The sequence below is a fragment of the Diuraphis noxia genome, unplaced genomic scaffold (assembly GCF_037042655.1).
Source record: "Diuraphis noxia isolate RWA-SAM2 unplaced genomic scaffold, SU_Dnox_SAM2 contig0001, whole genome shotgun sequence".
Taxonomy (NCBI): domain Eukaryota; kingdom Metazoa; phylum Arthropoda; class Insecta; order Hemiptera; family Aphididae; genus Diuraphis; species Diuraphis noxia.
In genome coordinates this window covers 100,596,344-100,623,276 of record NW_028301711.1, presented here as the reverse complement: position 1 = coordinate 100,623,276, position 26,933 = coordinate 100,596,344, and the positions used below count along the sequence as shown (strand labels likewise).

General features: G+C 26.1%; 2 protein-coding genes across 3 annotated transcripts; one reads left to right on the top strand and one right to left on the bottom strand.

The window, feature by feature from the left end:
• The first annotated feature begins 1,217 nt into the window (after positions 1 to 1,217).
• LOC149062824 (protein CFAP276-like) lies at positions 1,218 to 9,888 on the top strand. The gene is made up of 3 exons (XM_089215630.1): positions 1,218 to 1,453; positions 8,425 to 8,624; positions 9,446 to 9,888. Exons 1-3 carry the CDS (start codon positions 1,430 to 1,432, stop codon positions 9,636 to 9,638), a joined length of 417 nt encoding a protein of 138 aa, XP_089071756.1. The 5' UTR covers positions 1,218 to 1,429; the 3' UTR covers positions 9,639 to 9,888.
• A 1,753-nt stretch (positions 9,889 to 11,641) lies between these two features.
• On the bottom strand, positions 11,642 to 25,430 carry LOC107164507 (mesoderm induction early response protein 1-like). Of its 2 annotated transcripts, XM_089215629.1 has the most exons (13): positions 25,177 to 25,427; positions 24,066 to 24,099; positions 23,826 to 23,995; positions 22,148 to 22,285; positions 22,047 to 22,080; positions 21,216 to 21,304; positions 20,576 to 20,651; positions 20,143 to 20,204; positions 19,862 to 20,074; positions 18,204 to 18,377; positions 15,948 to 16,057; positions 15,409 to 15,565; positions 11,642 to 15,266 (listed from the first exon to the last, which is right to left on the bottom strand). In XM_089215629.1, the coding sequence occupies exons 1-13, from the start codon at positions 25,189 to 25,191 to the stop codon at positions 15,255 to 15,257; spliced, it is 1,284 nt and encodes a 427-aa protein (XP_089071755.1). In that variant the 5' UTR covers positions 25,192 to 25,427; the 3' UTR covers positions 11,642 to 15,254. The 2 variants fall into 2 exon arrangements, with proteins under 2 accessions (XP_089071755.1, XP_089071754.1); XM_089215628.1 differs by having other exon boundaries at positions 11,642 to 15,565; positions 25,177 to 25,430.
• Between the last annotated feature and the right edge of the window lie 1,503 nt (positions 25,431 to 26,933).

The following is a 26,933-nucleotide window of genomic DNA, read 5'->3' as shown; positions in this document are numbered from 1 at the left end:
CGGATCTACGTTTTTGCATTACCTATAAAGTGTTATAGGTACTTAATTACGTCAAGCACATCCAATCCCCTTTTCATCAGTTACAGGGCATTAATAATATAGGTACATGCATTCAAAATATGATTTTATGAGGTTTTAACTTTCAAGTATAAAGGTATATAGGTATTTAAAGACTATCCACATTCGTTAGGTTAGGTTAGGTTAGCTACTTAATTACTATCTACGTCTGATGCTAAACATTTTTATGATAGTTCATTAATGTGTTCTGTATAGAGTCATTATACTATCACTAGTAAAGTGATGGTACAAACTTAATTTCTTTAAATAAGAACCATCTTACTGCACTTAAACGGTTAAGTTCACGATTTTTGTTGAATATTTTGGGTCTCAATCAAAATTCGAACTAATAGTTAAACTTAATGCAATAACGACAAGAATCTTTAGTTATGGTTTCACATATTAAGTATATATTAAATCCAACATGCCTACTTTTTACGGAGAATTTTGGATTTTTACAATCATATAAAATGCTAATATAGTTACTATATTATAGATTAAAAGTATATCAGTATTAGCTAAAAAAATGATTATAATTTTCAAATTACCGTGGACTAGATTCTTACCAATAAATTCTTAAAATATAATTACTACAAAAACGACGTTAAATAAAAAAAAAATACTATATTATATTATGCTTTAAAATCTACAGACAAAAGGTAGAGTTTCCTTTGAATAAAAAAAGCTGGTTACAGCACGTCATCACAGTCCTATAACTCTTAGCTCTGTAGATAAATCTCATGAAATTCATAGATGGTATAAAAATGACTGCGATTGCAGATTTATGGTCTTAATGTCTTATAAAATGCAAAAAAATATTATTTTAATAAATTCATTATTAATGTTAATAAATAAAAAGAAACAGTGAGTATACTTGGTGAAAACTCTGTATACTAATAATAGTACATATATATACCTATACATATGTACCTATGTACCTATATTATAAAAGATAAATATTGGTGAATGGGTTAACTGCTGGTACACATCACACACACACAAACGGCCTAATGGGTAAAATACATACAATTTATAGTAATAGGTATGATTACCTTGGTAACAAACCACCGTCAAATGCATTCGTCTATTCCTATGGTGAACCACAAAAGCTATGTCTCGTGACATTATAATAATAACATTATCGTCGTCGTCGTTCGTATATAGGTCGACAGTGTATTAGATTCTATGTAGGTATATAATGCTATGTTATTAGGTATTGTCATCACGATAATACGCACGTGCGCAGGTCTCCACTAGTAATAATAATAATAAATAGAAAATTGGCATCACACAGCTTAAGTTTTATGCAATATTTTGTTGAGTATATATGTTATATTATTTTATTAAATTAGATAGATTTTCCGTTTGAGCAATGGACGAAGAGCAACTGCAACCGGTACGTGTAACTTTCTTGTATATAAAATATTTTTATTAATACATAAAATTATCGACGAAATGTTAAAAATATCGTGGGTTTATGCCTTTTTCACGTAGGTAATAGGTAGTTAAGTGACAGTGGTAATCGCGTCATTATAATTAAGTATAGAAAAAATTGTATGATTCAAAATAAATATTTTCTTAAAGTCCATATTAAGTACAACTGCAGCAGGCATTTTAGATTCTGAACGAAATGATGAATGTATTGATTATACAATGATGTGTGTGTTTTTTTTTTTTTTTTTTTTGTGTCTGTGTACAGCATAACTAGTCAAAATAATGCTTCGATTTCAAACTTTGGGGGTGGTTTCCGATGTAAAAGTGAATATCCTTGGTGCATTATAAAGGTCAAAAGTAAACATTTTCCAACAGTTTTCAAAAAAATCGAGAAAAACAAAAAAAAAATGACAGATAAATGGGAATTTTTACGCAAAACCAGTTTTCGACCCAATCGATTTTTTATATGGTTGTAATTCAAAAACTAATCACTGTAAATACTTGAAATTTTCTCCAAATGTTTATGTTAGTGTTATCTATATACAGTTTAATTTTCACAAATTTTTTACTCATTTTGAGTTAATTATAGACCACTGAAATTTTCAATTATTTTGAGAATTTTTTTTTGAAGTGCCGGTAAAAAAATGTTGAACGACCAAAAAAACTTGAAAATTTAATACACGGCTCCTTATGAGTTGTTCTTATTGTAACTAAAACAAATTAAACATCGTAAGTCACAATTTTTTTTAATAAGCGTTTACAGTTCAAAATTTTACGAAATCTGTCGAAAACGCGAAAATTTGCAAGTAATTTTGAAGTTGAAAAATCATAAAATATTTTGCGTTTATAACTAAGGATGAAAAATACAACACTAAGTTTACCATAAGTTTTCCTTTAAGTAGCTATAGAGAAAACTCGAAGCATCATTATAGGAAAAATTTTAAGTGCGTTTGAATTTTAAATTTTTATGAAATAGCGTAACGATAACGATTTATCCTCAAACGATTCTAAACATTTGTTATTATTCAAAATGTATAAATCGTAGATACTTGAAAACTTTACCAGTTATTTAGATTGTCATTTTCTTTACATGATTTAATTTTCAAAATATTCTGACTTTTTTTGAGGTATTTATAGAGAAATGAAATTTTGAATTTTTCTGAAAATTTTTTTTTGAAGTGTCGATAACATTTTTTTGGCCATATCAAAATACTTTAAAATTTAATACAAAGTTCCTCATAAGATATCCTTATAGTGATTAAAAAATTATAAGAATACATGAGCACAATTTTTTTTATAAGCGTTTGTAATTCAAATTTTTACGAAATCTGTCGAAAACGCGAAAATTTGCAAGTAATTTTGAAGTTGAAAAATCATAAAAAATTTTGTGTTTATAACTGAGGATTAAAAATACAACACTAAGTTTTCCATAAGTTTTCCTTCGAGTAGCTATAATGAAAACTCGAAGCATCATTATAGGAAAAATGTTGTGAGCGTTTGAGTTTTAAATTTTTATGAAATCAGGTATATGTATATCTATGATAATATAAGGTATTATGAATTATGATAACTACATGCAATGTTTTTGGAAAGATTGATTAACCATGCCTTATTCAAAATGTGTCCTAATAATTGAAAAATAATATATTTGTTTCAAAATAGAATATATGACAATATTTAAGTATAAAATATCCTAGACTGACAAATCATCTCCGTTCAGAATCGTTTTTCGTATACAATGATACCTATCATTGCATTCAAATCTAACCTACCCTAGTCAGAGGTCCACCCCACCACCTAATGCACAGCAGAGCGATACCCACTTTCCCGCTTTTTTTTCTGCTCATCAAACAAATCTCCTAGAGAACTAGACCTAGATGATAACCAAAGACTTGGAATTTCGAATGTAGCTAACAACTTAATTGAAAAAGTTGGCGATCCCCTGGCTTAGCTGGTGCTTACAGTTAACTCTTAATATCATTAATTAGTTCTCAGTTCTCATATATAAATGCCACAAATTACCTAGGTACAAAATGTACAATACCATTAGATACAGCTGATATGCGAAATGCTAATACTAACAACCTATGTGTTACATGAAGGAAAACTCTTTGCTCTATCTTTATAACTAAACAATTACTACTCTTCTAATGTTCCAAGACTGGTTTTCTATCACAGAACTAAAGTTTTAACTCTAAAGTTCCCAGTACTCGGACCACCCACCCCCAAAAAGGTGTGGCGACTGCCACACCTATTACATACTATCAAAGCTGCATATAATTACATTCTCATTTTTCTCATACATCAATTTGAAAAAAAAAAACATTTGATGGGTTTTGAGTTACAGTTTCATTTAGTTTTTAGATGCTTATTTTCTTCTACAGATATCTTGGCTATTTTTACTGATCAGAAACTACTTACTTACATCTTATCTTGGATGCCAAATTATGTATTTAGCTAATTCGTACAAACATTATATTTTTTACTGAATGACTTTACTGGTAGATTTCTTTCAGTTTACTAGATTAGAGTTACGTTTAATTTAGGAGGCAATAGTAACCTTTATCATCATCAGTGTCTTTTCCAGCATGGTGGTTTTTCCTACACTTAAATATTTCAATATTTTTTTTCTCTATTATTTTCAAATGATTTACAGTTGATTCCTATAAAACAAGAGTATTTTTTTTAAGATTACCTATTGTATAACACAAATTTAAAATTAAGTAAATTCATTAACTGTACACGATCAAATATTTAATGTGGTACTTATATTAATAGTACTCACTGAATTATTTATTGCTTTATCCGTCATAAATAATTTGGCTCGCTTAAATCGAAATATGTCTTTTAATATGTTATTGTTTACAACAAAAATTAAAATAATTATGCACGACAAAATATAATTAAATTAAATTTTAAAATATATTTTGACATTGAAATATGCATGAAATGATGAATAGTAACATCATAACATTTATAACACATCTTTTACTTCTTTTAGTACTTAACCAAAGAAACCAAGAGCCGCTATCATGAACTTTTGAGACATCTTAAATTTTATGAATTCGCCAATTTTTATACTAAAAACATGCTTAGAATGATGCCAAATAAATTTGTTTTCCAATATTCAAACATCTTAATATTTTTAAAAATGAATCATTATGATATTAACTTAGTTTTCGTCATTCGATTAGGTGGGTGTAATTGAGTTGGTTCCCATTTAAAAAAGATATTTTATTAAGTTGAGCCGAAGGTTGTATCTACATGTTTTCGTCCAAAATCGAGTGATTTGGTTTTCGCCCAAAGAAATATTATTCATAGTACCTACCTACCTAGTCGAAAAAACATTTTGGTTATCACTATGTTTTTTTTTATTATTGAATATGTGTCTATAGTCTATAGATACTACCTACATAATATGTTAATCTAAGACTTGAAAAGTTACATGCCCAAAGTTTAGGAGGAAAAGTAATTTCTTCTGAAATATAATGTTCAGTTAAATAATCGTAGAATTTTGCTAACTTATCATCAATTGGACAATCGCCCATTAAATCCTCAACAAAATAGTCATAAACTTCTTCAGGCTCTAAAAATATTAAATCAAATATAGTTACCATGCAAGATGTAACCAAATACCAATAATTGATTTAAGGCGAAAACAGATCCACCCGAGCTGATTTGGTTCCCGTTTAAAAAAGGTGTTTAATTTGGTAGACCCCAATTGGTTCCCATTTGTGATTAGGTAAAATAGTTAAATTTTAAATGATTGATGCAAATTATAAACTAGATGCCTAATATAAAATATAAATGTAGGTATCTACACTCTACATGCAGTATATACAATAAAATGTAAATAGATTGTTGTATTGGAATTTTAGCAAATTATTTCTGATGCCCCGGTCGATTAAGATAACGATTAGATATACGCACTTATATATCGTACTTATAAGTATAACTCACTACCAAACAAGATAAAAATAATAATGCCTAGAGATCTGTATGGCTAAGTATATTGATGAGAAGCTTTCGTAAATTTAATATTTAAAGAAGGTTTGCTTCAAATTTTCCAATCAACGATTTAAAGCTGTATTTATTATTTTTATTTTATACACCTAACCTAAGTGATGACTAATGTAGTTTACCTCAACAATTTTAAATTGAATATATTATAAATATTTTTAAACACTTATTAACACATATGTTTAATCAATCGGCAGAAGTTGACAACACTAAGCCTATAAAATTGAGAAGGAAAATGTGCGTAATTAAACGGGAACCAATTCGGCAATTACTAATAAACTTCTATTTTTAAATGGGAACCAATTCGACTCAACTTAATAAATTACATTTTTCAAACGGGAATTAATTCGGCATTTGGGAGTTAGGCTCGGGAACCAATTAGTCGACCAGTCGATTAAGTTGTTTTTACGACATTTGTATGGCGTTTGAAATCCCCTCAAAAAATATGAAGTTTAATTGGTAGGTTAGCAATTGCATGGGTGATGATGATTTTTATGTAAACCGAAAATTACATGTTATGAATAAAATAATAGACATAGATACCTACTACGTTTTGGAAAATATTAGTATGGCCTGATTTAGTACAAGAAATAGCACATTCTGAAGAAAAGTGGATATATAGAACGTTTTGGGGAAAAAATAACGCGTAGTGAAAAAAAAATATTGATTCTAATTTTGCCTGAGACAGAGTAAGATTCGACGATAAATAACGATTTTAATCGATTTCTTACCATTTGAATCGATGTATTTTACTGAAAATGAAGATATCACGTTTCGCATAAAAACACCTCAATAATTATTCTTAGTGGGAGCGGCTGATATATCTATATATCTATATATATATATATATCCCGAGAACACGACAGCTTAGGTACCTTACTTTTACCTTACTTTTAACGGATTTATCATTATCAATATTTTACATTTTTCAAGATTTTTATGTCGCATTTGTTTGATACAATGTCAAATTACACAGGTGAGGTTATATGTTAACTGTTTGTGAAGAACTAATTACAATATCGGACTATAGCATAATACCCATATTAAAAAAAAATTGTTTAAATACGAGAGAAATCCCATCGATAAATGCGAAGGTGGATGCGATAACCTAACGGGATTTTTATTGTACTCAGAGTTGTTAGCGCCATAAAAAAATTTCCTCGATTTCTAACAACATACAACTGTCACTAATGTTGCCTATATGAACTTTTTGAAAATTAAATTATCCCAATACATTCAAGTTTAGAGTATTATCGATCGTACGAGTTGTGTTGAGTAGCTTGAATTTGTTTTAAATGCTATGGAGGTTTCTTAGAAAATCTCGCAATATTTATTTATATATCATAAATGAAAGCGTTCAAAATCAATGTATGGAATCTTTTAATGTTAAGTCACAATATAACAAAAGGTATGATTCAACTGTTTTTAATTTCACACACTATTGACTGGTATAGTGTATATTAAAATATAATATATAAAAAAAAACAGTTTATATTTTATTTGCAAAATTAATTATTTAATTATTTTCCTGGATTCTATAAAATTATATTCGTTAATTTTCAGATTATGAAAATCTTAATAGCTATTTATTTTTGGAATATTCTTCCATTATTTATTATAAATTTCAAAACTAATAGAATTCGACTTACCTACCTCTGTTCTACCTCTAACTGATCTTATAAAAACGGCACATTAAGAACATAAATATATTTGAGAAACTGGTAAAAAAAATAAGCTATAAATGTACAAATAAACTTGATTTCTACCTATAAACTGCAACCATTTGACGTGTCTATGTGTACGGGGGCGGCTCCAGAGACCAAGTTGGGGGAGGGCTTAATTATAGTTTTCACAAAACTTTATAACAAAAAAAAAACTTATAGGTTCTTTGTAATATACATAATATAGATAGCAGGTACATGATAGTCGATATTATAATACGATTTTTTTGTTAGTAATTTTTTTTTTAACAATATACAACTTTTTAGAAATACGGGCTTCTGGTGGTCTGGGCGGGGGGGGCCTAGGGCCCCCTCCTTGGAGCCACCCCTGTATGTGTATTACCTCGTTTAATACCAGTAAACATATTTAGAGATTGAGAAATAACAAGTTAAAAAGTTCAGTTACTTTTAACTTTTAACTAAGTTACATCACAAGTTCCTTTTTTTTAAAATTAAAATGTAATAAGTTAAATGTTTTCCGTGTAATGAAGTAACATATGAGTTGATTATTGTAACAACTAAGTTATTTCTTTTTCTTAAACCTGAGATTAAAAATATATCCCACTTGGCAAACATTAATTTTATTAAAGGCAAAATAATAACAATCAGAGTAATTAATTATCATTAATTTATATGATAAACAATAATTTATAATTTATCATGATATAATATTGCATATTAAATTTATTAAAAACAGAGACGTGATATACCAATATCCCTCACCCTCACATGTTTTATACTCATAAATGCATATAATTAATAGGTATTATTAAATTTTATTATAACATTTTAATCCATTAATAGAATTACAACTGAATTGAATATTATTTGATATTATAATATATTATGTATTGTGTAGGCAATCCATTAAATTCTAATAATTAATTTTAGTAATTATAATTTAGTTTAGGTAATTGTGGGTATTTAGATAAACAAATACATTAACATTATTTTGTTTGATTTTGTTATTGTCTTATTAATTAGAGTATCGAAGCTATTAATAGTATAATACATACTGTAAGACATAAACTAAATTACTCCGTTATTGGTTAGCTTTAAAAAAAGGTATATTTTTTAAATATTTATGAAAAAAGTAACTGGTTTTTAACCAAGTTACTTTTCTTTTCAATAAAAAAAAAAATAGTTAACTAGCTTAGTCTTGCATGTTTAAATTATAAATATAATATTGCAGCCGAAAAGACACCGTACAGAATTGCACAAGAAACACACAGTGGCCAGTGAACACCGGTGCGTGCAATGGGTGCCCCAGGTGGACGTGGTCAACGACAGCTTGGACACAGCCTTGTTGTCTGTTTATAGTCATTCAGGGCTGACGTTCCCTAAGACCAACCAAGTGTGCATGCAAAAAGAGACTTTTATACTGTGTTTGAAGTGAGAAATTTTTTTGTTTAGATTTTTTAATCTCTGTAAAGAAATTTTACTTCAATAATACTACTATAATATATTATTATTAGGGAACGGATTTTATTGTAAATACATATTTTTATTAAAATGATATATTTTAAATCTGATAAAAAAATGTATACGATTTAGACAATTATAATTAAAATAAACCCAAATTTATTTTACATATTTTGGTATAAATACATATTTTTACATATTTGGTAAATAAGAACATATTTTACTGATTTTTAATTTTCGAGGACTTCAAACATTATCTGCTTCGTCTAAATCTCCAAATTAACAAGATTCGAGAAAACGAGAATTCACAGATTTTTTAGAGAAATTTACCGAACAACAAATTCCAGATGAAAGTACCATCCGAAAGCATTATGTTAGCATAATTATATAATATAAACTATGTAATTTACGAGGAAACATTAAAATCAATTAGACAGTTTATTCGAACGGTCATTTAGTCAATATAAGAGTATTCTCCGACCAAACCGTCGCCATTTTTCATTTGCAAACCTTCAACAATATGTTGTTTCACATTGTTATGTTCCAGAATAATACTAGTTTTATATACCTACATCGTTTGTATTACTTTCATTTATAAAATATTTTTTTTTGTAATTTTCAATATCTACTAATACGTTTTTTCGATATACTTTTTTAAATTTTTTTTTACATATTTTAATATTTTTTTTACAATTTCGATAAAAATAATTTTGTTGTAAATAGTTTATTTAAGTTGAAAAGTTCCAGAATGCATGATTTTGTATAACTAATAAATACATTTTTGCTAAAAGGAAGCAATTGAATAATATTCGATCAGATCATAAAGTGGAAAAGCTATTTAGAAATCATCCATTGAAAATGGGTGGACTGATCGGAGAACGAAAAGATATCAATAGTATTAAACTTGGATTAGTTGGCAGTCATATTTCACAAACTAACCATGGGTATTCAAGAAAAGAAGATGGAACTTTTTATAATTATTAAAATATAATAAGGCTAATGTAATACTAATGATGATAATACCAGTATACCACATAATATAGTGTAATAGAGAGCATTGACATTTTCCAATATGCGTTTGAACAATTTTTTTTTTAAATTTATTCATTGATTAGCAAAATTATACTAACAAATAAGTAACACTATTGACAACTATATATTTCTATACATGTAATTTAATGTCAATTTCATAATATGACATTTATAGTTTAAGATAAAGAGTAATACATTAAATTTGGAGATTACAAACATATATTTAAGTATATACCTCAATACATAAAATCATTTTTTTTTTTTTTTAATAATAAACAATTTGTTACTTAAAACAAACGTATAGATATAATATTATTATATAAATCAATTCTTCATTGGTTTAATCTATGGCGTTAAAATATAATCATAATATAATAAATATTCATATGTTTAATTTCTAAATAAAATAGACAAAAATAAATATTAAACAGAACGTCTGTATGTATATAAAATAGATATTGAATAATAATTAATTTAGTAGCTTTAGTGACAGAGCTTAGTAAATACAATATAACTCTGCAATAAAAATAAACTTACATATTGTAAAATAAAAATATCAATCATCCAGTTATAAGGACGGCAAGATAAGTTTTTATAAAATATTCAATAAATAATTTGATTTTAGCTAACTGTTTTTAATTATATAATCAGATGTAACACACAAAAAAAAAATAATAACTAAAACAGATGAGGTAGGTACATTATGATCATATAGGATGATTGATATTATATTTTATAAGTATGAAAAAGGAAAAATGATTTTTCTACTATAAAATTTAATTAGATCGATTATAAATCTACTATTTTAAAATGTTTCTGAATATTATCCATTTTTAATACAGTAAAAACTTGTTCATACAAGCTATGATTGAATTTTAAGTATTTTTACAATGCTTATTTTATTAAATATAACATAAAACAATAATAAAAATTCAACATTAATTATAACTGAAGTAGAAAAAAAGGAACATATAGCAGGTACTAAGCATTTAGTGTTTGTTTTACAAAACTAGATGGGTAGTTTCTCATATTAAATTAATTTTTAAAATATTATGATGGAATAAAATTATTTTATAAAACATATACGTAAAATTTAAGTTAAACAACAACACTTTTGATAATATAGTATAAATATATTATAATCATGCCAGTAAGCTCAATTGAAATCGATTTGCACATATAATATCCATACATGATATTGGTTGGTACAACTCGCCAATTAAGCTGCCACTTATGACATTAATATTTTTAATTCATTATATATGGTTTTTACTGCAGATGTTTTCAATACTAAGCTATATAATTGGCCTGACTTTAATTACTCAACCCAGGATTGTCAGTAAATATAATGATAAAAAATAAACAGCATTTTAAAACTTAAATGAGTAACACTTATTATAAACACTTAAAGTAATTAATTTTAAAATTTATAAATATATATAATATACATGTACTTCATAACTTTAAAATACTAATTTTTAAATTAAATTTATACGCTAGGCAGGACAATAACAAAACTATCATCAAAAATTAGAATTGAAGATTTAATTTTGCTTTACTTGAGATTTTAAATATTAAAATGTAGTCAATACCAAATGAGTAAAAAGTTTAAATTTTAATTTTAATTTAGTGAAAAACTCACTATAATGTTGTATTTATGAAATATTACACTGTTACACATAATTTTAATAATAATAAATTAATACTACTGTATAGTTTGCAGTATTTAATTAATGTGCTTAAGAATCACATTCAACAAACCAACTGCAGTTAAATTTTTATTATTAAAATATAATATTTGAATTACATGTTTTTATTAAAAAATATCATTAAGAATTATCTAGTTAAAATTTTCACTTCTAATTTAAAAATATTTAATCAACATAAAATGGTGAATGTTACTCTCCTCTCCTCATCAGGTAATGACTATACTAATTTATTCTTAATTCGTGAGGTTTAATGGTAAAAAAAAATATATTTATTTTAAAAGCTATCAATTGAAAACGTTTTTATAATAATTTCTAGAAGCTTTAAATTAAATTATAATTTTTACTTTTATCTGTACAAATAGTAAACTCAATACATCTGTAATTATATAATAATATTTGATACAAATATTTAAAAATTATAAATACAGTAAAACCTCGTTAAGACGCTCCCGTTTAATACGCCTTACAAATATCAAACTTGTGTTTTTCCCGCCAAATGCTACGAGCAAGCTTCAGCCCCTTGATCAAGGTGTGATCAAAGTTTTAAAACAGAAATACCGTAAGAAATTAGTTCAACGGTATTTACTAGAAATGGAATCGGTGACCGATGCAGAAATCCCCAAAATCAATGTTTTAGATGCTATTCATTATGTTTCAATTGCGTGGGATGAGATAAAACCAGAAGTTATTAAAAACTGTTTCAACAAAGCCTATTTTGATAACGTCTCACAAGAAGACCCTCACGTTTTGGACTCAGACGAATTTCGGGACTTTGAGGAGGTTTATCCAGGCTACACATCCATTGACGACCAATTAATAACGAACGAGGCACTAGAACTTGAAGAAATTATCAATCAGGCTACAGTAAACGATGAACCAGATGAGCCAAGTGATGATGAGAAAGAATACATTCCACCACTTCCGTCAATCGCTAGTACTGTACAATCAATATCTACATTGAGACAGGCACTTACTGCAACTGATGGCTCCGAAAACATGCTTCTATATCTAGGTAGGGTGGAAAATTTCTTATTCAATAAATATAAAAATAATGTATTGAAACAACCAACCATTACCACTTTTTTTAATCCAAGAAAATAATACATAATTATAAAATATGTTCCTAATAATTTTATTGTATGTATATTTGATGTTTTTTTATTATTAATTTTAAATACAACTTATGTTACTGTGTAATACATAACAAGTCACACTATGAACATTTTTCTAATTTATTCTATCTATGTACATACATATTATCACATTTAAAACGCTTTTAATATGCGGGTATCGCCTATAGCGCTTTAAGAGCGTAATAGGCGGGATATCGCCTATAACGCTATCCCGCATATTGCGCGGTTTTACGATTTCCCCTTCGAGAGCGTCTTAACGAGGTTTTACTGTACATGTAAAAATTATACAACTAACATACAGTTATAGCATTTTGAAACATAATACCAATAATTTAGTTTAACTATAATATGATTTCATTGTCATCAAAACAACTAAATGACAAGCAAATCTTAGAATTAAAAGTACTATGATGCTAAAAAAAAATTGAGAGTGAATCTCGTAGTGAATATTATACAACAGGGGAAAAAAAAACTTAAAATCATAATTAAGAAATATGGTTTTAAATATTAATAGTTTTTATATCCATATCATTTAGAGCCATTTTTTCTAACTATTTAATCACACATATACTCATTTATAGATCAAAGTTTTTTTAGTATTTTCAAAAAAGCAAAACTAAATTGCTCATTTTAAGACTTAATGGTTTTTAATTTAATTAGGAAATCGTCAAACTATAGGTATTTAAGTATTTTAAATATAAAACTTTATATCTAGTATTTTATAAATATCTAAAATGTTTATTTTGGCTTATGGCATAAAGAAATATATATATATATATATTATCATTATAAGCGTTATAATTGTTACCTACACACAATGTTTTATAGATAATGTTTTTTTAATGACTAAGATTTACACTCAAAATATAGTTAAGTATATTAATTACATACATTCTTGAACAAATTTTTATGAATATTAGATAATTTATAGAGGAGGTTATAAAGTTGCCAAAGGACAATATTTTCAAAATATTTTTATTCAGATCACATAGAATTAAGCATATTATTTTAAGATAGGATAATATAATCTATATGCTATGGCTCTTACTAAATTAAGTTGGTTAGAGTGATTTTTATTTTATATGGTAAATATGATAACTTAATATAAATACTATGTACTTATAAATATTACATTTTAGGTAATATTTCGCACATAAAATTAAATAAATGTTCTATATACTAATTAATAAGTACATAGTATTAAATATGTTGAAAAAAAGGAATGTCAAAAACTATAATATTAACAAAAATTAAATCAAATAGGAATATTATATATATATATTAAATGTATGTCTATTATTTAAAAAATATTGTTAAATTAAATTATAATCATAATTAAAAAAAACATTTATGTAAAACTCGTATTAAAATCTCAATGAATATACGGATTCATATTTTTCTAGTGGATATTTTACAGATATGGATAAAATATTTAATTAAAGATCAGATCTTTAAGAGGATGTCAGAGCACTATTTATATTCTCGCCCAAGTGAACATAGGAAAAACACCATTACACAGAATTTTTATTTTATTATTATTATCTTAGAGTAAAATCAATCATTACAATATCAATAGGGAAGAACATTTTTGAGGGAAAGCCATTAGATTTATCTAAATTCAAAACAATTAAAATATCATTAACATTAACATTTATATTTTAAGTTATAATCCAAAGTCAAATTATCATAAAACATAAAACCAATATGTCATACCTTTAAAAATATTATCATCTATAATTTTTGTGATGGTGATTTAACTCTAAGATTACTCAAAAAACATGAAAAACGATTTTAGGTGAGTGTTTTATCTATGTTGAGCGTGAGTTTGAGAGAAAAAACAAATATTACTAACAAAATCCTCTTAAATTCAATATAAACTGTTGAGTATTCTTTTAAAGAATTTTTCCAATAAATAAACTTAAAAAATTTAAATTACTTTAAATATATTTTATCTATATTGAATGTATAGATTAAGTACCCCTTGGTTCTCAACCGGTGTTTTGTTAGAGTCTATAGTACTGTTAAAAAGGTTGATAACTTATAACTTTATCATCAAGATATCTATTATTTATTATCTTGGCTGTAAAGACTTTCAAGGAACTAATATACTAATGAACCCATTAAAAATTATGTAATAATACCTTAGACAGGAGAAGGAAGTTAAAGAAATTGTAATTATATTATATAATTATGAAAAGCTGTTAAAAATAATTTTAATATCAGAGATTTTGGAAATTCGCTATTTAAAATTCAGTCTTTTTTTGTCTGGAATATTGTAAATATATATAGTTAAATTTGATTTTTTAATTTAGGTCAAATATGGGTTAAAACAAAGTTTTAAAACTCTAAACTATCATAACTTCTTATCTTAAATAAATTATCTTTGTATTAAAATTCTAACTTATACTTTAAATATTAATTTAATATTTAAGATACTATATAAATATGTTAGTTAAATTATGTTCTAAGATCAATTTTGTATTTTATGCAAACCTGTATCACCATGGCTGAAATTAAAATATCATTTATCATGAAGACTTTAAGTTAATCTGATATTTGAGAATAACTATTATTGAAGTATCTATTTCCAAATGTAACTTGAACAGGTAATTATGCAATATCTGTGGATTTCTCAAACAGTTTCCGAGTGACAGGCATTATGTAATAATGAAGAACTATTACATTGTATTAAATTTGACGACATAACACAATTTTTGGATGAATTATTAATTCTCAATCTGGAAAAGGGAAGCAAAATAGTCGCTATAGTTTAATATTTCATGGCTTATAAGTGTACCTGAAGGGGTGCACTGAATGTTAGTTAGGGTTAGTACTAGTATTAGTATTACTACAAGCATTATTCGTAGCTTTTTTTCGTACTTGTCTTTTGCGATCAGCATAAATTAAACACTTCATTTGTGCTTTATTTTCAGCAGCGTTCAAGCTATCCTCACTATCATCATGGCTATTATCTGGAAATATACTTGAATCAAAATCACTATCTTGATCTTCTTCTGACTCCCAATGTTGCCACTGCCTGTAATTTAAATAATGATAACAATATTTGATGCTCATTTTTTAAATAATTATTATTTAAATACAATTATTTATGTGTAAATTATATTTTAAATGTTTCATAGTAGGGATGTTTTAATTTTTTAAAACAAAAATATTCAAGCATTTTTTGAAATATTTAGGTTCACTTTTTGAATAAAATATTTAATGAGCTGAAATGGTCAACTCATAATAATTAATAACTTATAACTATGTATATAAACACATAACAATTTAAAAATAAATCAAAAGCTATTCTCTAAAATAAATAAACTATACATAAAATTGATTATTTACTTAATAACTTCTAATAACTAAAAAAATTAATAAGCTAGTAGTATTAATTTATATTATCTTAATCTTACTTCATTTCTGGACGCATTGAAACTTGTTTTCTTTCAAATTGATCATGCCTATCACTTTTTTTCCAGAAATAATAAAAATGAACCAACTCTGCTACTGACCTAGTTTTAACCTAAAATTAAAATTAATTTTCAATGAATATATAGTTGTACATTTTGCTGGTCATAGTTTGGATACTAATAATGATGAGTTTGGAGAAATTAATATTTTAACATTATTAATCACTCAATACATATTATTATTAGGCTTGACTGCTTGAGGACTTCTAGTACATAATAACCTCGGAATTTAAGCAACAAAAAATAAGCATTTTAAATGTTATGCTCTAAAAAAAATTATTATATAAAATATGTTAACTAAATTAAATTATTTACTTGAAAAAAATTAAATTAAAATCGATATTTTAATAAATTAATAAAAGCTAGAAAAATTAATTGCATGATCTGTTACACGATAAATGACTAGAGGTCAAATTTATTTTCTCTTAAAATCCTTAAAATATGATGTTTTATGCAAAATAATTTTTTTCCTATGAATTCTATGTTTCATGAATCGTAAAGATTTCTCACTGCCATTTAACTGCATAGACTAGAAAGAAACATGTAAAATCATAAAAATCCGAACTCTAATTATGACAAACAACTGAAGTCATTTCCTTTATATGACTCAGTGATATCTGTCAGACATCTAACTAACAATATTTAAATTATACATAGGTAAACAATATACATTTGAAAAATTATATTTTAATACAGATTTTTATAATATAAAAGATTATTTTATCTTGTATCTAATATCAAAATTCTATAAATGAGTAACCTACATGCATTTAATTGGTATAATATTATACTCAAATAAGTATTTACATATAACTAGCTGATCCCATGGACTTCATAGCCCATTAAAAAAATCTCAAGTTAAAAAAAAAAATACATAAATAATAAAACATAGCCCCTAAATTCTTGAAATAGTGTAACTTTCTGATAAATAAAAAAAATTTTAATCAGCCAAATAGTTCAAAAAATTATCCCAAACAAACATTTTCTTCTTTATCAATTAGTATAAATAACAACAAAATCTGCAAAGTAAAAATGTAATCACAAAATCCTTGTGTTATGAAACATGTTTATACATCACTCACATTGTTCTGTGGCCTTTTTAGACAAATATGAAGAAAAAAAAACTAGAAGTCCTATATTATATTATGTACCAAATTTATATACACAGCAAATTACAGGATACAAAAAAATAAAGTAATTGTGTGAATAAATAATTTATATTAATTAAATAAAACAGTGTAGGAAATGTGCAAACGCCATGGTTCACCAAGCATGCTCACATCCAACAATAAATTAATTCAAATTCAGATTTTTGAAATTTATAGATATTTGTACAGACTATATTTTCTAATTCTTGAGTTAATATACACAGTTCTACAGTTTATAACAATTACAAAGTATATGAATCTTATTTAGAATTTAAATTAGTGAGAACATATTTTTTATTAATTATAAATATTAAAAGTTAAATAAAAAAATATCTTGTAAACTTAAGAGGATGTGATAGTGATACCCACATGTGCTGTCTCCGTCTTACAAGTGGGTAACATAGCAAACACTATTTCACGTGGGAAAGAACCAAGAAGTCTACAGCTATAATTAAAAAGTAAAATTTTCACCATGAAAAAAGGAGAACTAACTGTCACAGTTTTTATTTTTTTGATAAGACCAATAATATATCAAAAGTTATTGAAGTTTGAAAAATTTAAAATTATCAGGTTTTTAAAAGTATTATAACTTATTTTCTTTTTAAAGATATCAAGCAAATACGACACAGAAAATATTATCTTCTATATTGTGTGAACTTTTTTGGTGTTTCTACTAAGAGTACAGACTGAGTAGTTCTATCTTGCGCTAAACAGTTTTTGCAATGTTATGCACACAGTGTGACGGAGACAACACATGTGGTTATCCCATTCTATTAAAATTTTTAATCTATTTGAAAATTTAAGTTTGTATCCATAGAGCACATTAATTGAGCAATATAAAAATTATCTAGAATTTGAAGCCTTAATTATTTATTTTAATCATATTATAATTATATTTAAAAACTTCAAGATTCAGATGGTTAATAACTGCATTGCTAATGAAAAAAGGGAGACGAGTATGCTTAATAAACAGAAATATATAAAATAAATTGCTTTCTTAAATATCCATAGTCATTATTGTAATAAATAGAATTTTTAAATAGCATGATACCTCTTTTTGTATGGCATGGAAATTCTTTCCGCTTATCAGTAATCCCATCTCAAATTTCAAAGTTTCATCTTCTGACCAGACACTTAATGATTTCTCCAAAGGTACTACATTTAATGACATTCTTCTGAGAGCTTCAGCCACATCATGACCACATTGAACTAACAAGTAAAGTGCCTGCAATTAAAAACACCAATTAATTTATAATTTAAAATATAAATATCATGAAGTTTTAAGTTATTATTTAAGTCTAGATTTGTATGAACTAAATATTAAAGGCTTAATATCTAGTGCAATTATGCACCAAACTCTATAAAATATGGGTAAACAAATATGTTCATTTGCAAAATATTGCATACAAGAAAGTTAACACATATATACTACACCACATCATTCCTTATGATTTACTACATTGATTTTTGATTAATATCAAACACTGAATATTGACTTTTGGTTAAAAATTTTAAAAAGATAAATAAAAAATGTTTTTTATCATTGACATAAAATTGATAATTTAAAAAAAAAGAAAATATTTATGAAATTGATACTGCCATACCAGTATTTATTCAAAACATATATCAATAAAACTGATAACATGGATTACAAACCATTTTCTTAGTAAATATTATTAATTGGTATTTGATATCTATATGGATAGAATTCAATAGTTATTCTACTAATTTTAACATACATTGAACAATATAATTAAAGTAAAATATTTTTGTTTGATATAGAGTTTTTAGTAAAGATATTCTTAAAAACAAAAATATTGAGTTGTTACATACTTTTTGTTAGGTTCAATAAAAACAAAATTTTTAAACAATCAAACAACATTTTATAAATATATAAAACATATTAAAAATATCAAAAACACTAAAATTTCTCCAATATACAAATTTGTAAATGATAAGTTTGTATAGGTACTCATTAGTTTTAAAATATCTAACTAAACATAAACAAAGAAAAAAAATTACTTTTTTACAAAATAATTTATGCATGTAAACTATAAACTTTGTTTTTCGGGTTTGGAAGGATAAATTATAATTATAATTATAAAATATACACACAGCAATGTAATATAATCATAATATATAATGACATAATTTACTTAACTTGATGTAATTTGTTGTAAATATTGTAATTAATTTACAATTACCATTATATTTATATTTTCTATTATATTGTCAATTTTTGGTAGACTAACATTTATCATGAAATAAACACAAAAACAATATATATTTATTGCTCTGCTCAGAATCTTAATACAAAACAATTTTTTATTTCTAATATGAACATGGATAATTTTAATGTCAGCCCTTAACTTCTACAAATGTTCGTTTATTTAAATGTCAAAATTTGAGTTTTACTAGAAAAAATTTTCTAAACGACACATAACAGATGAGTTAACCATTTTTAATAGTTAATTAATTAATACTAATTTTTTTATATAATTTGAAAACAAAACGCATCAAAATTTTGATTCAACAGTATGTGCATATTTTGTAGCATATTACAGAATTTTTAGAAGCATATTTCGAGGATTTTTCATGCATGTAAATCCGATCCCTAATAATAAGCAATAAAAAAAATATATATCCTATTATTTAAAAAAAAAAATTAAATAGTTTTTATTTTTATTTATTTATAACTTAAAAAATTACTTTTTCATTATCACGAATACCAACAACTTTGGATTTTGGCTTTAAGGCCTTTGTAATTTGCTGGATTTTTGTCAAATAATCTTCAATTAAATCTTCACCCAATACATTTGGATCCCATAACAGTTCATCATTATTTTCATATGGCATTACATCACCATATGTCGATAACCCATCTGTTACTAGAGCTTGAAAGTTCACTCCAACATTAACGCTCTAAAAATACAACAAGCATAATGAAATACATAAAAACATTAACAAGAACATTATCATTTTTATCTAACCTTCCAATGAAGTTCCCAATGAGGCCTATAGTCTTCATCTTCATCTTCACTTTGTACTTGGTCTGAAAAAAAGTTATATTATAATTAACTTAAACAAAATTAATCAATATTTTCAAGACAAAATCTTTGCATCGGTACTTAAATGTAATTCAATCATTAATCAGTTAAAAAAAAAAAATAGCTTCTAAAGCAGTAACACAGTTATTAATTAATATACATTGGAATAACAATTTAAAAACAGGGTACATATTAAAAAAATTAAACATTTAATTATTTACAGCTATAATACCATATACTTTGTAAATTTATAAAATTTAATACATTTAAATTAATCAAGAATAATTAATTAAAAATTAGACAGCAATTACATGTAGACTTTTTTTCCAAAGTATTAAGTAGCCTAAGAGTCTAAACTATTCATAATTTGACTCACCAAGTTCAGCCATATATAAGTCTAATAACTTAGATGCATCATCAGATTGTTTAGCATCCTTAACACCTCCATTTTCCTAAAACAAACAAAACAATCAGGTAACCTTGTTTTTCATTTAATGTTATGCAAATATAAATACTACTTTTTACTGCACATTTTTATAGATTATCTAAACGGTTTAACAAAATTTCCAAGTGAATATTATATTATGTTATTTCTCCAAAAGTATGAAATGCACTTTTAGTAATCTGATGCAAAATAACATTTAATACAACTAGATACAATTTAGAATGATATTGCTTACATTTATTTATTTAAAAACATGAATTAATTTTGTATAAAAAAAACCTTTAAACTATTATTATTAAGTTTGTGGTATCAAAATATAATTTTTTTTCTAACTAGTTTTGATGTGATTAACTTGGCTGTTTTTGTACACTGCGAGAAAATTACTTCTTACATGATATAATTGAGGATTAACTTTTTGCCCTCTAATATTCTCTCAGTAAACAAAGGGCAGAGTAAAAATACAAATGCGTAAAATATTATTAAGGGCATGATAAAATAATATTTAAATAAAAATAGTCTCTGTCACATATTGTTTCAATAATATTGAATATTTTTATTGAAACAAAATTACCTTTGTAGTTTCTTCTGCGATTTTATTTGATGAATCACCAGCGTTTTCTTCTACTAAACTTTGCTTATCAGTTGATTTAGATTTTTTCTCTAAACATAAAATAAATCAATGGTAAAAATATTTTTATAATATCAAAAGGTCTTTTAAGAAACATATTTTAATTATTATAAGTCCTAGAATAATAAGCATCCTTATATTAAACATTCATATTTATTATTTTAAAAAGTAGCTAAGTACAAAATAAATTTTAATCATAACCAAACAAGTTAGTTTGATAATATTAATTTGGTTTTTTAAAACATTTTTGATTCTTATGCATATTTTAGCTTTTTGAAAAAGTTTTATATTTGTCTATTGAAAAAAAAAATCTTTATGCATTTGTACTATCCTGATTAACTATATATATAACTTCACATATAGTCACATTCCAATACTTAAAAATTAATTTTTATCCATATACAATATGCATGGATATATATGTTGATCTTTTAGCTAATTGTCAATACTCAATAGATAACTGTTTTTAAATATAACATTTACAGGAAAATTAATTTTCCTGTAGAGTATTTTTACCAAAATGATAACTATAACAAGTAACAAACTTCATATTTCATACATTTATAATGCATATAATTCCAGGTTCTAATTATAGTGTATGAAAATGATATCTTATCAGTACTTAAGAGTACTTATCAGATATTTTTTAGTTTTAATACTTTGCTAAAAATACAATATAACAAAATCTATATCATTGAAAAGTACACTAGACAAATTAATGATGGGTATGCGGTAAGGATTAACAAACTATATTATTTAATAATCTGAACTTACCTGCAACACCATCAGATGAAGTTGAAAGCTTTTTCTAATACAAAATAAATAATATTATACAAAAGGAAAATTATAAGGTTCATCAAATATCACAATTTTACCTTTCTTTTTTTATCTTTACTTTTCTTTGACGAGCTCTTCTTCTTCTTCTTCTTTTTCTTTCTTATATTGGTTTCCGGAGGAGTATTTTTTGAATATCCATACATAACCATGAGTTCATGAATAGGCATGTTACTTTCCTATACCAAAAACATAAATAATAACTATGTAACAAATACCTAACAACTAAATCACATAATAATAATACAATTATACAGGGTGTCCCAAAGAGTCTGACATTCTGACAAATGAAATAACTTTTGTTCTAATCAATATTTAAAAAAAAATTCTTTTAAATATAATCCATAGACACTTGTGCTACATTTTTTATTTTTTAATACTGAAAATAAAAAACATAAAAATTGATAAAAAAAATTTTCGAAATATTCAGTATAGCCAATTTGTAAATTTGATTTTCAGAAAAATTTATATGGTAAAAACACTTATTTAAATCAAAAGTCTGATTTTTAAAAATTTTTTAAATATCAATATTTTCGTTAGGTAAATTATAGTAATTTATAGTTTATACATCACATATTATTAAAATAAATACAATAAAAAAAATAATTAGATTTTAAAATGCACTTATTTAAAAATGTTCTTATAAAATATTTTTAAAAAACTTTATTATTATTTGAAATTACAAGGTTTCTAACATAAACTAGATCGTAATTTACTTAACGAAAATAATGATATTTAAAAAAATTGTAAAAAATCAGCCATTTGACTTAAATAAGTTAACCTAACCTAACCTAACCTAAGTGTTTATACCATATACATTTTTCTAAAAATCAGATTTACAAATTAGCTATATTGAATATTTCGAAAACATTTTTTATCAATTTTTAAGTTTTTTATTTTCAGTATTAAAAAATAAAAATGTAACGCAAGTGTCTATGAATTATATTTAAAAGAAATTTTGGAACTTGTGCGTTATCGCGCCTACCGCGTGCCACATATGCGTTATCGCGACTACCTCATATTATAGGTTATTGCGAGGCCGTTTTATATGCGATTCTATTTTTTCCAGTGTTGTTACAATCGCACTTATCGCAATTTTTATAGACTAGCTGAGTAACTTTTAGGACACTTAGAAATTTAGTTACGCTGATCACGCTGTCAAGTGAAAGACTTTGGAGATCGGCGAAATGGAGAAACAAACGTCATAGAGGTACAGCACGACACCATTTAGAATCTTACTTGGCTGAGCTTATGTGGAGGAATACTTATCATAATGAAGATAAGTTCAAAGTTTTACTTAATAGTATTGCAAATCATTGGCCACCACAAATTGACTTTTAAATTTTATATTTTATAAATTTTACTCTTAATTGTTGGCGTATAAATTTGACATATTTTATTTTATTAGATTTGACATATTATTATTAAACTTTATAATTATTATCATATTATCAATAAATACATTGACATTAGCTTTGGGTAGTTTTGTATTATTATAAACGTATTAAAAATATGTTGTGTTCGAAATCAAGGTAGTCGCGATAATGCACAAGTGAAATCAAGGTAGTCGTGACGAGTCGGCGGTAGTTGCGATAACGCACAAGTACCGAAATTTTTTAAAAATATTGATTAGAACAAAAGTTATTTTATTTGTCAGAATGTCAGATCTCTGTGGGACACCCTGTATTATGTTATATAATAATACTGTTAGCATATTACTTCTTCTAAAAATCTTATTTCTCTTAAAGGATCCTCCAACTCTGGAAGTGCTTCCTCTTCTTCCATTGTAGTTTCATCGTCTGGTTCATCTACTTGTTCATAATCTTTGTCTTTACTTAAATCATCAACAAGTAGTGAATCATTATCTTCAATGTTATCAATATTATCATCTGCAAAAAATATAGGTATGAACTTACAGTGTTTAAAATTGCATTAATTATTTATTATAAAATGAATTACTTATTGATTGAGATTCTTCAACTTTAGCGACAACCTAAAAAATGGAACATTTATTAGCATAGATACATAAAGTTATTGCGTACAATCTACAATAATAAAATGTTTAAATAAGGACCAAGACTTTTAAATTGATTGCAAGTATTTAAATTGAAGGCTCTTTAACTAAGAAAAGAATGAAATGTTTTCCTATAATATTTATAAGGATCTTATTCTTATGCAGATAATTAAACCTTGTAAAATAATTAAAAAAATCTTTTTGTGCACTTCAATTGTCAATTTAGAACTTTTTTTATAGATTGAATGATTCTATTTTAAATGTCATTAAGGTTAAAAACAAGAACTATTTTTATCACGTTAATATATTAAACAATGTAAGAGCATAGTATTATAAATGTATAACTGTAATATCAATGAAATTATTATAATTATACACAATACCTACAAATAACTACATAAATGTAAGTAAAATATCTAACATAAGTTGTATACATACTAGATATGTTATGTCAGACATAAAGGTATTAACAAAACTTTTATTGGAGTGAAAAAATACAAACTAAAATTATTATCAGAAAAAACTCGATATTTGGTTAAAAAAAAATAAACAATTATTATAAGGCAAAATTGTATTGAGTGAGCAACATTTTTTACTCAATAGTAACCTGTACGAGTGCGTGAATGACCACATCAAGTACTGGAGTTTTATTAGCTCACATCGGTGTAGCACCGCCCCAACCAATCACACAAATATTTGTTGAAAATCATAACCCACAACTTGATGGATGAGGTAGAGTGTACCTAGTATGCCCGACGAAAACATTTCAATCAGGAGACCAGACCCGACTCGACGCGAGCAGATAGGTACCTCACCTTTTTATATTTTCTTCCATTTCGTGATACCTATTCCTCTGACCACCGTGCACACAATGGTGATGGTACCTAATTGGCGGGTGTACCATCCGATCCGCCCCGGGGTTGTAGATCGTACGGTCTTGTAACCGAATAACGCGACTGAACAACTGCGGCCCACCTACCCACTCTATCGATCATTATCGCAATGGTTGTTGTCGTACATAATAAATTGTTTACAACGATATTTAACATTGTTTACCTCGTCGTCGGCCATGGCGGATGAGGCAGAGGATCGGGATTGCGTCAGTCGCGGCGGAGTCCCCGTTCGAGGGCGTAGACAAACAAATGGCAGCTGTCTAACAACCGTGGCGGCGGCGGCGGCGGCGGCTGCTTAGCGCTTGTGCAGTGGACACGAAAATGTTAAGAGTAGCGTCGGGAGCAGAGAGCCTGACCTGACACCGTCGGCTGGCGTAGTGGCGAATGCCTGGCGGTTGGCGCGCTGTTGTCCGGGCGAGCGAATATCGTACTGCGGAGTAGTTAGTTTGCTTGATTGTCGTCGTCGTCGAATGGCGGTCAAAACGCTACGATGATAACGCGGCGGCGACGGTAAACGAGTGGGTGATAACGTCATCCGGTCGTCGTCGTCGTCGTCGTTGTTGTTGATGTTGTTGTCGTCGCCGTCGCGTGCGTTTTCCCCTCCACAGAGGCAAAATAGTTATTGTTAACGTACACCCGTCACAGCTGCCGCCGCCGGTGGTTCCCAAAATCTCAACAAACGACGGTGAACGGTTGTATTATGTACAGATATGGATTTTACGTAAAAAATGTTTTTGGTAATTTACCAAATTTACAGCAAAATTGGTAAATTTTTATTAAAATTCAATTTATATAGTATACCTGTTGAATTTTTTCACAATATTATGTAAAGAAGGCAAGATAAATATAAAATAAAGTATTAGTATTTAATCGCTTCATTAAAAATAATAATTAATAATTATTAATTATAGTAAAATACTTAAATATAAAATTAAAATAATTTTGATCTGTTTCAAAAAAAAAATAAAAAAACCTCTTATAGTACAAACTACAAAGAAAACAGTAGGTTTTGTAAAATTAATAATTTAATCCTAATTATATTAATAATAGATTAGATTATAATCCTAATTTGTTGATGAAAAATACAAAAACATACAAATAAAGTGGTCACTCAACTGTTTGAGCGGTAAAAAAATGTAAATTGTAAATTTTTTTGTAAATTTACTTTACCAGTAAAATTTTAAATGGTAAATTTACAGGACTCGCATCACTAGTATTGTGATAAACATGTTTAGTGCTATTTAGTGCACTAAATGCGCCAATGCCCAATAGCCACTACTGTTGTAGTTGATTTCTCGAGTAGATGATAAAAATTTAAATTTTCTTTGTAGTTTGTACCAAAGGTTAACTATCTAGGTATGTTATTTTGTTGTGAATATTTTTATTTTTTTAACGACTCAATAATGTTTATTTCCGAGAAAATTAATTCGCATATAATTCATATAAGATGAGTTGCCAAAATGAAAATCCCCGGGGTAAAAAAAAATCTGCTGAAAAGAAATTCCTAACTTAAGCAAAAAGATTACCCGGTATACAATATTTAATATTTATAAATTATAATATTATACCCACAAAGAAGTTTTTGAATGAAAGTATTCGAATAGGTACATTAATATAATTGTAACAACACTATTAATTATAGGTATTTAATTACAAATATATAGATATTAATGAAGGAAAATTAAAAAAAAAAATAAAAATAGATATTAATTTATATTGTAGAAGTTGTTGGTTATTGTTGAAAACCTAATTTTAATTTTTAAGTAATCATTATTTAATGAAAATTAATAAATTAAACTCGAATTATGAAAACGAATATTAAATAACATATTTTAATTTACCTACCTAATTTTATGTTTATATATTATTTAATATTTACGAATATTAACAAATAACAATAATAGTTTCTTTTGCATTACC

Excerpts from the sequence above, each read along its gene's own strand:
- LOC149062824 (XM_089215630.1), top strand. The coding sequence starts at position 1,430 with ATGGACGAAGAGCAACTGCAACCG. Across the intron at positions 1,454-8,424 it reads ACGAAGAGCAACTGCAACCG|CCGAAAAGACACCGTACAGA; the intron begins GTACGTGTAACT and ends ATAATATTGCAG. Across the intron at positions 8,625-9,445 it reads ACTTTTATACTGTGTTTGAA|GAAGCAATTGAATAATATTC; the intron begins GTGAGAAATTTT and ends TTTTGCTAAAAG.
- LOC107164507 (XM_089215628.1), bottom strand. Across the intron at positions 20,205-20,575 it reads CTTATATATGGCTGAACTTG|ACCAAGTACAAAGTGAAGAT; the intron begins GTGAGTCAAATT and ends ACTTTTTTTCAG. Across the intron at positions 20,075-20,142 it reads ATTGGGAACTTCATTGGAAG|AGCGTTAATGTTGGAGTGAA; the intron begins GTTAGATAAAAA and ends TTGTATTTTTAG.